The 14,851-nt window shown below is 36.8% G+C and overlaps 1 protein-coding gene across 1 annotated transcript in view; it reads left to right on the top strand.

Moving 5' to 3' along the window:
- The window catches only part of UNC13C (unc-13 homolog C), a 617,099-nt gene that overhangs the window by 390,112 nt on the left and 212,136 nt on the right, over positions 1–14,851 (top strand). Inside the window, exon 18 of the mRNA XM_012469803.3 lies at positions 1,616–1,701. Within this exon, the coding sequence (XP_012325226.2) occupies positions 1,616–1,701 (86 nt within the window). The remainder of the gene's footprint in view (positions 1–1,615; positions 1,702–14,851) is intronic.

Here is a 14,851-nt window from a genome sequence, read left to right on the forward strand (position 1 = left end):
GCTCAAACTAATCCTTTTGAAATAAATTGTCTAGGGTTATTTTTATATCAATAAAGTAAAATTTAATATTGAAAACCATTTTACATGTATTCAGGTTTGTTAAATTTTTTGAGAAGCATTCTGAACTTAAATACTTGATAAATACTTGTAAAGCTTCTGGATTTAAGTTTTAAAATCAAATGTCTTATTAGACAAGTTGATAAAATTGGCAGTTAGTAAGGGAGACTGATGCAACACACTGTGATTTTGAAAGAAATATATGAACTAGAGTAGTTCTATTTGTGTCAATAGCCTTTTCTTATTTAGGTTGTCTTGAGATCATATTTCTTAGGCAACACTTTCCATACAGGATTATACTCTTTTTTTCATTTGGACTCCCAAATGTAGATGAATGTGAGAGCTATTTCTGTTCCTTGATATAAATATTTTTATTCATGTATAAATGTCTATATGCATTTTACATCTAGAGAGAAAATACTTCTAGTCTTACATTCTGGCGTGACGTGAGTGTTTACATTGTAATAAAAGGACTCAGCCATCATATTCATTGGGCTTATATTACTTAGGAGTCTTATCATGAAATTGAAAACATATGCAAAAAAATAAATACATTTTTAGAAGCAGTTAGAATCTTGTTTTCAACCTAAGCTTGTTTAGTTTAAAACACAGACCTGCCTGGAAATTCTGGGGTACAGATCAGTGGGTGTCTACCATGGGCCATTTTGCCAGAGGGATTGGAGGATTCTTTGTTGAAGTAATTCACGTGAAGGTAATAGATAATAGAGAAAACTGAAGTACTTAAGTTTGCTTCAAAGAAAATGGTTGAGGGACATTTATAAGGTGTGATTTTTTAGTGTCATCTGATCTATCCTCAAAAATGAAACATGAAAAGATGGAGTTGGCTGGGCCTGGTGGCTCATGCCTGTAATCCCAGCACTCTGGGAGGCCAAGGTGGGTGGATCACATGAGGTCAGGAGCTCCAGACCAGCCTGACCAACATGGTGAAATCCTGTCTCTACTAAATACCAAAAATTAGTCAGGCATGGTGGCATATGCCTGTAATCCCAACTACTTGGGAGGCTAAGGCAGGATAATCACTTGAACCTGGAAGGCGGAGATTGCAGTGAGCCAAAATTGCACCACTGCACTCCAGCCTGGGCGACAGAGTGAGACTCTGTCAGAAGAAGAAAGAAGGAAGAAGGAGAAGAGAAGGAGGAAGGAGGAAGGAGAAAGAATGAAGGAGGAGGAGGGGGAGGGGGAGGAGTAGGATAAAGAAGGAGGAGAAGAGAAGAAAGAAGAAGTTGTCTTTGATAAAACTGAAGGAGCTCTTGAGACACAAACACTCATCAGAAGACATCCACAGGGAGCCCCAGGCACCATTACTTTGGCACTGATATAATGAAGTCTATTTTCTTACCACCCAATAATTTTTTAACATTAAACCCTACTGTGTAACTTTTTTGTCCTACTTATGAAAGTTCATAAAGAGAAATGTCATAAATAAAAGTATTTATGAACTATACAATAACTACTGTGGTATATTTGTGAAATGATGTATTTTGGTTTGGGGCATGTTGTTCTTTTTCATACACTAATAAAATGTGTTTGGTTTTAGGTTTCCTCAAGAACTGAACATGGGAAAAATAAGTGCCGAAATTATGTGGACTCTTTTTGCTCTGGACATGAAATATGCATTAGAAGGTAATTATAAATATTTATACTTATTAGAATACATGTTAGAATTAAATGGTGAGTTTGTGTTCTTGGGTTTAAATGTTAAGAATTAAAACATTAAAACATTAATTATTGTGATCAGTTTAGTTCTAAAACTTTCCATATGATAGAAAGATAGGGTCTCAAAGTACTCAAAAAACCCTCAAGAGGTATATACATTTGTAATTATATGGTCTAAGTTCTGGTATCATAAGAGTATTTCACTGATAGGATTATGCTCATATGCAGGAATACTCTATGGTAGTTCATTTACCAAAACAGGCCATATTGAGGGGGTGGGTGTATATTTAGTCCAGGTATTTGTCTACGTGGACTTGGAAACAGTATCCACGGGGAGGCAGGTCAAAATCCTACCAAGTTTACACAAGAGCAATGTCAGGGGTCTTCACCCAAAACTCCACCTTGAATAAGTATAAATCATACAATGTAAGAAAGAGAAATACAGCTCTAAGTTAAACAATTCTATAAATATTCCCTGTGCACCCATACTGTGTTTACAGTTAGATATAGAACCATACATCAGGTTACTCTCCTCTTGAAACTGACAACCTCATAGAAAACTTTCTTTGTACTTATTCAACAAATATTATATTGAGCCTGTAGATACTAAATGACCATTGGTGCACTGGATGTAGGGGATGCAACAGTGAACAAGGTAACCCTGGTCCCTACCCTTATCGAGATCATGGAGAAGGACTACAAGAATGCAGACAGTTGCAATATGGAGTGGTGAGGACTAATGATGACAGAATGTCTGGAGAAGCACCTACATCAGACCTGGGGCTAGGGGAGAAGGCAAGCTTACTAGAGACTTCCTCTAAGAAAATGTAACCTTGATAAAGACCTAAAGGATAGGTAGGAATAAGAAGAGCTTTTGGTAGGACAGAGCACTAGCGATTAGAGAGAGCACAAGGGGTATTTAATAAGAGAACTCAGTGGGCCCAATGAGCAAGAAAAGGGTAGCAAGAAGTAAGACAGGAGAAATTAACAGGGACAAGCAGACAGGGCCTTGTGGGCCATCATGAGGAGTTTGACTCTGAGAAATAAAGTCTCATAAAGGATTTTCAGCAGGTGCTTGTCTTATTTAGATTTGAAACTTAGCAAAATTGTTTTGATTACAAAATGGAAAATAGGTTGGGAGAGTTAAGACAGGTTTTAGAGAGTTCATGATAATCATGCCACTGTTTAATAGCTTTCCTGGACCAAGATGCAGAGGGAACATTCAGTTTTTCTTATTCAGAAAAAAAAAGGTACACAATGGATCATAATACCTAGTTTTCTGATAAAGTCAAGCTGTCCCACTCACAAATAGAGAGATTTATCTAATCTTTAAAATCACACCAGAACTGCCCAGAGGTACAGTTCCTTACTTTGCAATGAGGTGTTTCTTCTCCAGTTTATTAATGACCCAGCCCTTCCTACCTCTTCCATCTTCACCTCCTATTAACCACATCCTTTTACGTCTCTCTGCTTTCACTGTCTCTTTGGGACCCCAGAGTTCTCTTAAATCAGACAAGAACCAGCAGTCTACTCAGCAAATACATTTTTTTCAGATAGCATTTACTACCCTGGGCATATACTCTACATTCTTTCTCCCTTCTTGAAAGTCTATCAGGCATCTGAAAATTTTTAAAGTCGATATAGATTCTTAATCTCCTCTGTCAGAACCTGCTCTTCCCTGCTGCTCCCTTTAGCAGTTATTGATACCACCATTTATCCAGTGACTTAAGCATGTACGGGTTATCATTGATTTCTTTATTGTCTTCACGATAATAAGTTTATCCCTGCATGAGGGGTTTTTTGGCCTGCTGCTCTGATGCCTGAATTTTTCTTCCAACCAATCTTCATAGGCAGCCATGTAGGGCTCAGCTAACAACACCTCCTCAGAGAAGATTCTCCTCACCACATTATCTATAATAGCTCCCAGGAATAACTTTACTTTAATCTGCTGCATAACAACTAATTATATTTTATTTGTTTGTTCATCTGATTATTTCTTATGTGTCTTTTTTGCCACAATGTATTTTTGTCTATGATTCCTACCAACATATCTACGTTGTCTATAATGATGCCTAGAAAATAGAAGCTACTCAACAACTACTTGTTGAATAAATAAATTACAAAGTTTACCAGGTAATCTTAACTCAGTGGATTAGTGGAAAGGGCAGTAGAGGAGACATCAATTTGTGACCTTCTTTTGCTGTGTGACCTTGGGAACATTTCAAGAGCACAACGTCTTTGTGTTTCCCTGTTCTCCCCTTTTGTTTGAGTAGAACAAAACTCAGTACATTTTGAAACATTTTATGTTTTTTTGTATCATAATGTATAAGCCAAATATTACAGAAAGTTGATAATTAACTTTACCATTTAAGTTTTATTAATCTTAGAGTAAATTTAACTGGGGACTTAGGTACAATTTTGCATGACAGTATTTTTCATATTATCAATGAGTAATAGACCATGATTCAGCATACTTCATATATATTTTGAAGATTAAAATGTTTTAATGTTTTTTAGTGGAATAGACGGTCTTACTAGTGACATTTTCAATTGTATGAGATTAGAGCTTTTTAAGAAAAAAAAAAAAAAGAACTATGTTAACCATGTGTCAGTCCTTAACACAAGCTTGGCATGTAGTAGGTACTCAATAAATGATGGTTGCATGAAAATCTGAGGTGCACTAAAGCAGTGTGTAAATGAATATATGTGTGTAGATTAGCTACATATTTCAGAATTATTTTCATTTAGATTAGAGCCAGGAAGTTGTACATTGTTAAAATTTCCTATGTTTCCTAATCCATTCTATGTTGAAGTACATTGTTCCTCAGTTTAATTGTCCATATTGATATTTGCACAACAGAATAGTAACGCTTCAGCTCGTCAGAATGCCCTTTAGCCTCAATCCTTACCCAAAGGCTTTCTAATATATAACAATCTATTTTACATTAGTAAACACAGCCCACAGAACATATGGCAAAACATTGCTTTTACAAGATAGAGTCACATTTTATCCATCAAACAGATTTCACAGGCTGGTTAATAAAAATCAGCTGTCAGGCTGTCTAATACAAAGTCTAAAAATATTCCATTAAATCTCCTATGTCATTTTAGTGGGGAAATGGAAATCAGCGAGAATAAACATTGAGAAGCAGGGCAAAACCAAGGTGGACAGATGTGTTTCAGCCCCACCTTCCTCTGCTGATTCTGCAGGTTTCTTCCCACATCCTGTCTGCCCTTCCCCTTCTTTATCTGTATCTTATGAGCACCTGGTGCACTCAGGGTTTGCCAAGAGATGAAACACACGAAAGCGTTTGGGGCTTCCTGGTTATCCCTTCCAAAACATCTGAAATCAAAATAAGGAAATAAACATATTATAATTAAAAACTGGGATGGTGGGTGGGTGGCAAATGCACCCTGCTTACCCTGATGAGCTGGAAGTGGCCATGTGAGAATAAACATAAAAGACAATAAAATGGAAGCAAGAAATGAAGCATATTGGCATGTGCTTTTCAGAATTTAGGAGATTTTTGCCTCTTTTCATCTTTACATTGAGGGAGAGCATCGGCATTAATTCCATTGACCTAAACTGGGAAGCACAGATACTTTTTCACACTTATAGTAAGTGCATTTCATAGTTTCCTTCACTGGCAGTTCCCTTCCAACCCGCCCACCCCCTCCTCCCTTGCAGTTAAGTTGAAACCATTTGTTTTATATATCCGGAGTGGATAGAGAAGGCAAACTCTGTAATTAATCTAAAAACATGCTGACAAAATTATTTGGTTTCTAAATAACAGAAGAAAAATAGACATCTAGGAGTGTTTGTAATGCTATTATTTGGGTACGCCTTTGACCATCTACTCAATCACCTTTTTATTATTTCAGTAAAGGATAATTAAAATATGTTTACCTGAGTAATATTCCATGCTCTTTTGATAAAAATGAATACATCAAAGTAGGTATGTAATTAACTGGTCAGCCACTTTCTCTGGTCTAACTTAAAAAGTAATAAAATGGTAAGAACAGGGCTAAGCTAACTTCTCAGGCTGTGACTATCATTCCACTTGTAGCACAGGCAAATCTATTTGTTGAACACACAGCTGTGTGTTCTGATGTTATTAGAAGTTCAGTGGCTAATAACTTCAATGACTCTTAAGTCTGTTTTTCTATTATACAACAGTGAGCTTTAGCAGAATCTCACGTAAATGGAAGTGAGTTTCCAAAAGCCCACTGAGCTGGTATTAGAATCAGAATATGGAGCATTACCTGTTTCGATATTTTTAATTAGTATATAGTCACCATATAAATAGAACATAAGGTCTTGATGGGTATTTTATCCCTGCCTGAACTCAAGATTCTAGTTTTATCTCATGTAATTCTGCCTCTGGTTTTGAAATAAGGAACAACAGTGGACACTGATATTCAAGGATTTGGTTAAGAAACCTGGTCCTCTGTGCTCCTAGAAAACACTGAGCTTTCTCACATTTCTCATTCGAGTTGGCATTAGAATTTAAGTTTCTTGTTAAGTCAATTCAGAGTCCATGTTGTCATGAATACAGCTGTCTCTAACTATTGAGCTTGGTACTTACTCAAGTGTGACAGCTTTTTTCTTTCTCCTATGTGAGGCCTCAGGAGACTCTAAGGCTGAGACTGGGTTAGCTTTTTCTCTCCCTCATACAACATACCCACTTTTCCAGCTAATTGTTTTAGTAGCTAATTAGTTTTGGTGAGCTTAAGGGATCTGGTGAACGGATCCCCTGCAGTAGCACCAGAACAGTAAAAGAGAAACTCTCAGCTTAGATACCTAAAAAATAGAATGTTTAGGATTAGTGTATCAGTTACCTATTATGATATAATGAATTATCCCAAAATATAGTGGCTTGCAACATACACAAGTAGCTGTTGTTGTTGAATGCTTGGTGGGCCGAAGGACTGCTTTCCTAGGTGCCATACTCCTATGGCTGTTGAGTAGTTGCGGGCTGTCTGCAGGAGACCTCAGTTGTTCTCAGCATGGACCTCTTCACGAACTCCTTGACCATCTCCAAGACACAACTGCTAGCTTTTCCCAAAGTGAGCAATGCAAGAGAAAAGGCAAGAAGCTGCCATCTTTATTATCTATGCTGTGAAGCCACACTCAGTCACTTCGACAGTATCTCATTGGTTGCACAGTTCAGCTTGTTCAGTGAGGGAGAGAGTAGGAGGATATGAACTCCAAGAGTCAAGGATCACTGGTATCATCTTGAAGACTGGCTAGCACAGTTATTAGTTTTCTCTCTGATCATGTCTTTATAATACTGGCATATTCTTATTTTAGGACAGGTCTTTGTGATGATTTTAAACAAAATTAATAGTCATTGTAGATAAAACCGTTTTTTTTCCTTCCACTTTATTTCTCTCAGCCCTTCCCATAACAACAAGAAAATGAGGTGAGCAAGCAATGACTCTTTAAATTTTATACAAACAAATTATTGTCTAGGATGCTAAAGCTCTTGTTAGTCCTCTCTATTTTTTCTAGCCAAGCTCCTCTGGGAAGGGAAGTCTGATTCACTGAAAAGAAATTAACCAGACACCCTCAGGAAAGGCATTCATAGATCTCTTGTGCTCTCTTCATTTCAGAACAGTGTTGATCAACACTAGCTGCACATTAGAATCACCAGGGATAGAGCCTTGGCCTTTTAAAACATGCCCAGATTTTTAATCTTATTTAGCAATTGCCTATTTAGCACTTGCTAGATACTGGTTTAAATGACTTACAAGTATTAACTTATTTGATTGCCACAACAAGCCTATGAAATAAATACTATCATTGTCCCCATTTTAGAAGTGTTGTTTTGCCTGAAATCACACTGCAGTGATTTCAGCAACTGAATGGAAGAGCCAAGATTCCTGGTGGTTCTAGTATGTATTCATACTAGATTGATGTATTCATTATTGAGTACCACTGTTCATAATGTTAATTACATTTTGGAGGCATTCTTTGAAAATCTGACAAAATATGTTGTGTGTGTTACTAGAAAAATGCTAAATAGCCTATACATCAAAACTCTGCATATATTTTCTCAAGGATTCCCAATAGCCCAATGGTAGGCTTCTTCCCAGGATCTATGAACTGCAGATTCAAAAATTCTACTTGCTAGAGCAGTGATTCTCCCTGGACCAGCAGCATCAGCTGGGCAGTTGGTGGAAATGCAAATTCTCAGGCCCCACAGACATTCTGGGAATAGGGCCCAGCAATTCCTGTTTTAACAAGACTTCCAGTTGCATCTAATGTGCACCAAAGTTGAGAACCATTGCTCTAGAAAACTGCTGTGTGGAAGCAGGTGATTTAACTAGCAAATGAACCCATTTTCATGGTTCTCTGTAGACCTCTCATTGTTCTTGGCTCATCCTTATGCAAGTAAAAACTATCGTCTATTAAAACTTGGTTTATTTGCTAAAAATGATCACCAAAGGAAAATTAATTATGAATATTCATTTTTTTTTCATTAATGCAAACACTTATATGTCCTGTAGTCAAGGAATTCCCAGAATGCTTCTCTCTGCCAGGCATTGTGCAAGCAAGGCTCAATGAAACACAACAGAGATGATCCCTGCCTTGAGAAACTTTGTACTTAACAATAAGCAAATAATTACATAAATAAACTTATAAGATTTAATCAGTGATAGAGATGCAAAGCATGTCCATTAGACATCTCTAATAACTTACACATTTTAAATAAACCTAGTAGTACAACCTTCTCGCCCAAATCCCGTTCTTCTCTTGGCCTTTTTTTTTAATTACAGTAGAATATATTACCGTATGTGGATTATCAGACATTATCTTTGATTCCTTTATTTCTCTTACTCTACCACCATCTCCAGATACTGGACATAGACAAATCCATAAATACTTACCTGTTCTACCTCCAAAGCATATTTGACTCTCACCCTTCTCTCCATCTCTTCTACCTCCATCTAGTTCTAGCTGCAGACCTCCTTCACTTTGACACCTATAATAACCCTCTAAGTAGTTGGCACATTCTTCCTATCTTGTGTTCCGTTAGCTCATAACATTCAGATTGACCTTCACACATTTAGATTACATCAAGATGTTCTTTGATATATAGAAGTTTCCAAAGGCTTCCTCTTTCAGTTGACCAAAATCCATTATTTTTACTATGGCTTATAATGTTGCATATATTTTGGGCTCTACACATCCTTCCAACTTTACCTCATTCACTTTCCTCTCACTCATATCTAGCCATGTTGTCCTCATGACTCTTCCTTAACTGAGCCAAGTGCGTTCCCACACCAGGGCATTCATATTTGCTTGCTTTTCTCTCTGTGAAGCTCTTTTCATTCTCTTCATAAATGGCTCATTTCCATTATTCAAGTCTCAGTTCATGGTCACCTTCCTTCACAGCCTGACCCTGAGCATCTCATCCCTCACAACATTCCCACACATCTCCAACTCCTTTTTCTCCCCCAGACTTTTACTGTATCTGAATCATACTATTTAGCCTGGCTATTTGTTTACTTCTTTATTATATATTTTTTCTGTTTTTGATGCTTTTTCCTTTATCTGTTTTTACATGTTTTGGTCACAATTCAAAGCAAAAAGAAAATATACTTTTACAGTGATATTATACACACATACACACACACATGCACACACACAAACTTCATGAAACATGAGTAATGAAACATGATAAAGATAAATTCTGAAATTTTATTTCTTCACAGGTATGCATGTACATTATATATGTCTATATATACACAGATATTACATATTTGTAATATATATATCATAGATATATATTGCATATAATTTCCGTGTGTATATATATCTATATATATATGCATATATTTAAATTCTGGTCTAACCCTCTAAATTGATGTTATGACCCACTGATGGGTTTGGGCTAGCAGTTTAACAATACTGCTTTTAAAAATAAGCTTCATAAAGTCAGAAACTTTGTAATTTCATTTATAATTGAATATTCCTACTCAAAAAATAATTGATTAATTTAAAAATATATTATGCCACCTTACATGTCACAAAATATGTATTTTAGATATATTCAGATATATTTCTGTGTTGATAAATTTGCGAATATAATATGGCATATAGATAATTTCCCCAACAATATTTGGAATTTGACACAATTTGGAGCCTGATTTTGGGTACCTGGCTCTTTATTTCTAAATATTCATAAGGAAAATGTTATGTTTATGTATACAAATGTTTTCTCTTCAAACAAATTAAGATATTCCTGGCAAATGATCACATCTGTTGGGCAAGGTATTTGAATGGACCATTTGAATATGAAAATCTACATAAAGTTATTATTACCAGAATGAAAAAATATAGTAAGAGCTCAATTACGAAAATAAAGTTAATATTGGCTGAAAACAAGGGAACGGAGCTAACTGCATTTTGCATATGTCAGTATCATAACATGGTATGTTTTCACTTATGTGAAATTGTATCTTTAAGTTTTTTTTTCCTATCATTTTCCTGCTATTAGTTTTTCGGCCATGTACCATCTGGGAAAGGATAGGAGAAAAAAGAAAATAAAAGTGATGAAATCTTACTGAGATTTTTCTTCCCTATTAGCAATTTTTAGATTTTTTTTTTTTTATTGTACTTTGGGCTCTGGGGTACCTGTGCACATCCTGCATCCTGCAGGATTGTTGCATAGGTACATACATGCCATGGTGGTTTACTGTCTCCATCCTCCCTGCCCCCCGCCATTGCCTACATCAGCCATTTCTCCCAGTGTTTACCCTCCTCATCCTTCCCGCCCCCGCCGCACTGCTCTCTCTCCCCTCCCCTCCCCTCCACACCCTCACCTATCCCTGTGAATGTTGTTCCCTTCCGTGTGCCCAAGTGTTCTCATTGTTCATCAACCACCTATGAGTGAAAACATGTGGTGTTTGATTTTCTGTTCTTGTGTTAGTTTGCTGAAATGATAGTTTCTAGATTCATCCATGTCACTACAAAGGACATGAACTCATTGTTTTTTATGGCTGCATAGTATTCCATGGTGTAGATGTGCCACATTTTCTTTGTCCAGTCTATCATCAATGGGCATTTGGGTTGTTTCCATGTCTTTGCTATCAAAAACAGTGTGGCAACAAACATACGTGTGCATGTGTCTTTATAATAGAAGGATTTATAATCCTTTAGGTATATGCCCAGTAATGGGATTGCTGGGTCAAATGGAATTTCTATTTCTAGATCCTCAAGGAATTGCCACACTGTCTTCCATAATGGTTGTACTAATTTACACTCCCACCAACAGTATAGAAGTGTTCCTATTTCTCTACATCCTCTCCAGCATCTGTTGTCTCCAGATTTTTTAATGATTACCATTCTAACTGGCATGAGTTGGTATCACAATGTGGTTTTGATTTGTATTTCTCTAATGATTGATAAGGATGAGCTTTTTTTCATATGTTTGTTGGCTGCATACATGTCTTCTTTTGAAAAACGTCTGTTCATATCCTTCATCCACTTTTGAATGGGCTTGTTTGTTTGTTTGTTTTTTCTTGTAAATCTGCTTTAGTTCTTTGTAGCTTCTGGATATTAGCCCTTTGTCAGATGAGTAGATTGCAAACATTTTTTCCATTCTGTTGGTTGCCGGTTCATCACTCTAATGATTGTTTCTTTTGCTGTGCAGAAACTCTTTAGTTTAATTAGATCCCATTTGTCTATTTTGGGTTTTGTTGCCATTGCTTTTGGTGTTTCAGTCATGAAGTACTTGCCTGTGCCTATGTCCTGAATGGTGTTGCCTAGGTTTTCTTCTAGAGTGTTTATGGTGTTAGTTCTTATGTTGAAATCTTTAGTCCATCTGGAGTTAATTTTGTATAAGGTGTAAGGAAGGGATCCAGTTTCAGCTTCCTGCATATGACTAGCCAGTTTTCCCAACACCATTTATTAAACAGGAAATCCTTTCCCCATTGCATGTTTTTGTCAGGTTTGTCAAAGATCAGATGGTTGTAGATGTGTGGCATTGCTTCTGAGGCCTCTGTTCGGTTCCATTGTTCTATATTTCTGTTTTGGTACCAGTACCATGCTGTTTTGATTACTGTAGCCTCATTGTATAGTTTGAAGTCAGGTAGCGTGATGCCTCCACTTTGTTCTTTTTGCTTAGGATTGTCTTGGCTATACGAGCTCTCTTTTTTTGTTCTATATGAAGTTTAAAGTGGTTTTTTCCAGTTCTGTGAAGAAGGTCATTGGTAGCATTGAATCTATAAATTACTTTGGACAGTGTGGCCATTTTCACAATATTGATTCTTCCTAACCATGAGCATGGAGTATTTTTCCACCTGTTTATGTCCTCTCTTATTTCCTCGATCAGTGGTTTGGAGTTCTCCTTGAAGGGATCTTTTACATCCTTTGTTAGTTGTATTCCTAGGTATTTTATTTTCTTTGTAGCAAGTAAATGGGATTTTGTTGATGATATGGCTGTCTGTCTGTTGTTGGTGTATAGGAATGCTTGTGATTTCTGCACATTGATTTTGTATCCTGAGAGTTTGCCAAAGTTGCTTATCAGCTTAAGGAGGTTTTGGACTGAGACGATGGGGTCTTGTAAATATACGATCATGTCATCTGCAAATAGGGACAATTTGACTTCTTCTTTTCCTAATTGAATGCCCTTTATTTCTTTTTCTTGCCTGATTGCTGTAGCTAGAACTTCCAATACTATATTGAATAGGAGTGGTGAGAGAGGGCAGAACTGAAAGTGATAGAGACACAAAAAACCCTTCAAAAAATCAATCAATCCAGGAGCTGGTTTTTTGAAAAGATCAACAAAATAGACAGCCTGCTATCTAGACTAATAAAAAAGAAAAGAGAGAAGAATTGAATAAATGCAATAAAAAACAATAAAGGGGAGATCACCACCAATTCCTCAGAAATACAAACTACCATCATAGATTACTACAAGCAGCTCTATGCACATAAACCGGTAAACCTGGAAGAAATGTATAAATTGCTGGACACTTGCACACTTCCAAGACTAAGCCAGGAAGAAGTTGAAGCCCTGAATAGACCAATTCAAAGTCTGAAGTTGAGGCAGCAATTAATAGCCCACCAACCAAAAATAGTCCAGATCTAGATGGGTTCACAGCCGAATTCTACCAGACATACAAAGAGGAGCTGGTACCCTTCCTGTTGAAACTATTCCAAACAATACAAAAAGAGGGAATCCTCTCTAACTCTATGAGACCAACATCATCCTGATACCAAAATCTGGCAGAGACACAACTAAAACAAAGCTACAGGCCAATATCCATGATGAACATTGTTACAAAAATCTTCAATAAAATACTGGCAAACCAAATCCAACAGACCATCAAAAAGCTTATTCACCACAATCAAGTAGGCTTCATCCTGGGGATGCAAGCCTGGTTCAACATACGCAAGTCTATAAACATAATCCACCACATAAACAGAACCAAAGACTAAATCACATGATTATCTCAGTAGATGCAGAGAAGGCCTTCAACAAAATTCAACAGCCTTTTTGCTAACAACTCTGAATAAACTAGGTAGTGATGGAACGTATCTCAAAATAAAGAAATCTATTTACAACAAACCCACAGCCAATATTATACTGAATGGGGAAAAACTAGAAGCATTCTCTTTAAAAACTGGTACTGGCTTTTAGAAATTTTTTTAGAGAGATAGTAAATTGAAAGTAATTGTTAAAATTAGTTTAGAAAAGTTCAGTTTAAAAAGGAAACAAATATTTACATGTGATGACGTTAGATGCTCATTGCTGCCTTGCTACCTATGGTAGATAATAAAAAGGACTAAATTGTCTAGGAACAAATGAGCTTTATGTAAACTACTTGAACTCGAATTGTGGAAGTTGTAAATTTAGCTGTCTCCTCGTTAAATCAAATCAATCACAAGTCCAACAGTGCACGCAAATATGTAGATATAACCAACAAAAAAAAATAGCTGTGAATATTTCTGTAATATTTTGGTCAAAAATTCTGTGTCTTTGTTTGGAGACTGCTAATACTCGGCCAGTGAAAATGTTTTGGCAACAAAAGAAACTTTGAAAGGAGATGGCAGTTGGTATGAAATCAGCGTTCCAGAAACTTTCTCCTGATGAGGAGCTTAGGAAACCATGTTTTTTGTTTTGTTTTTATTTGGAAACCTTCCAAGGCAAGCTCTGAAGAAATGACCTCCTGTTGGTTCTCTTGGGCTGACTGTCAATTATACATGTTTGTTTTAATTCTGACATGGCTACAACTTGAAAAGAAGGGGGAGGGACTTGGCCAAAGCCCGTTTATGCTTTAGATCAAACTCTTTCAAGCATTATAGATAATATTCACATGTGTGGTATGCTATCAAGAAAATACCTGTGAATAGTTTGTGGTGAGTAACTTCAGACACATATTAATCCTTTATCAACGGGTTCTTCAACTTGGCAAAAACAATTGAATTAGGGGCAAGAAAATGGCATTTTTAGAAGCATAGTAGAAGAGGAAGATACAAGTTAGACCTGTTGACAGTCTGTTGGCTGGAAAGGACAGGAGCAGGTTGGAGCATGGAGAGCATCTTGGAGAGAAAACAAAAATGTTTGTGGGGGAAAATGAATGTATTGTGCTGTGCTCTGTGCTAGTCACCCTCTCTGCATCTCCCCGGAAACTTGAATGCACTCTGCATTACTTGTCATTGGAAGGGTTATTTAGGAATCCTCCAAAATGCTGATCTTGACTTCAAAGTGTGTCCTGATGAGCCATGACTGACAAGCTATGTATACAATGCCATGTGCTGCAAGAAACTCCAGGCCTTTCTGTCCTAGCAGGGACCACTTCAGCATGTGAAAGAGTGTGAGTGACGTTAGGATGTAGTGTATTCTTTTACAATAATAAATAAATTATTTGTAAACCTTAGCAACATCACTATAATAAGTAGAAAAACATGATAATGGATAAAAACTCACAATTCACCATGTAGGTGGTAGAGTTCAATGATACCATGACCCCAAATCACTGTGCTGGCTTATTGGAAAGATACAAAAGCAGTAGTAAAAGATAAAAACTGGATCTGGGGTGGTGGGGTGGGGCTACAAGTGAAGATTCTACAATGAAGGGAGGCAGCCAGTAGTAAGTGGTTTGC

Source organism: Aotus nancymaae, unplaced genomic scaffold (assembly GCF_030222135.1).
Source record: "Aotus nancymaae isolate 86718 unplaced genomic scaffold, 86718_ANA_hifiasm-v0.15.2.pri h1tg000062l, whole genome shotgun sequence".
NCBI lineage: Eukaryota > Metazoa > Chordata > Mammalia > Primates > Aotidae > Aotus > Aotus nancymaae.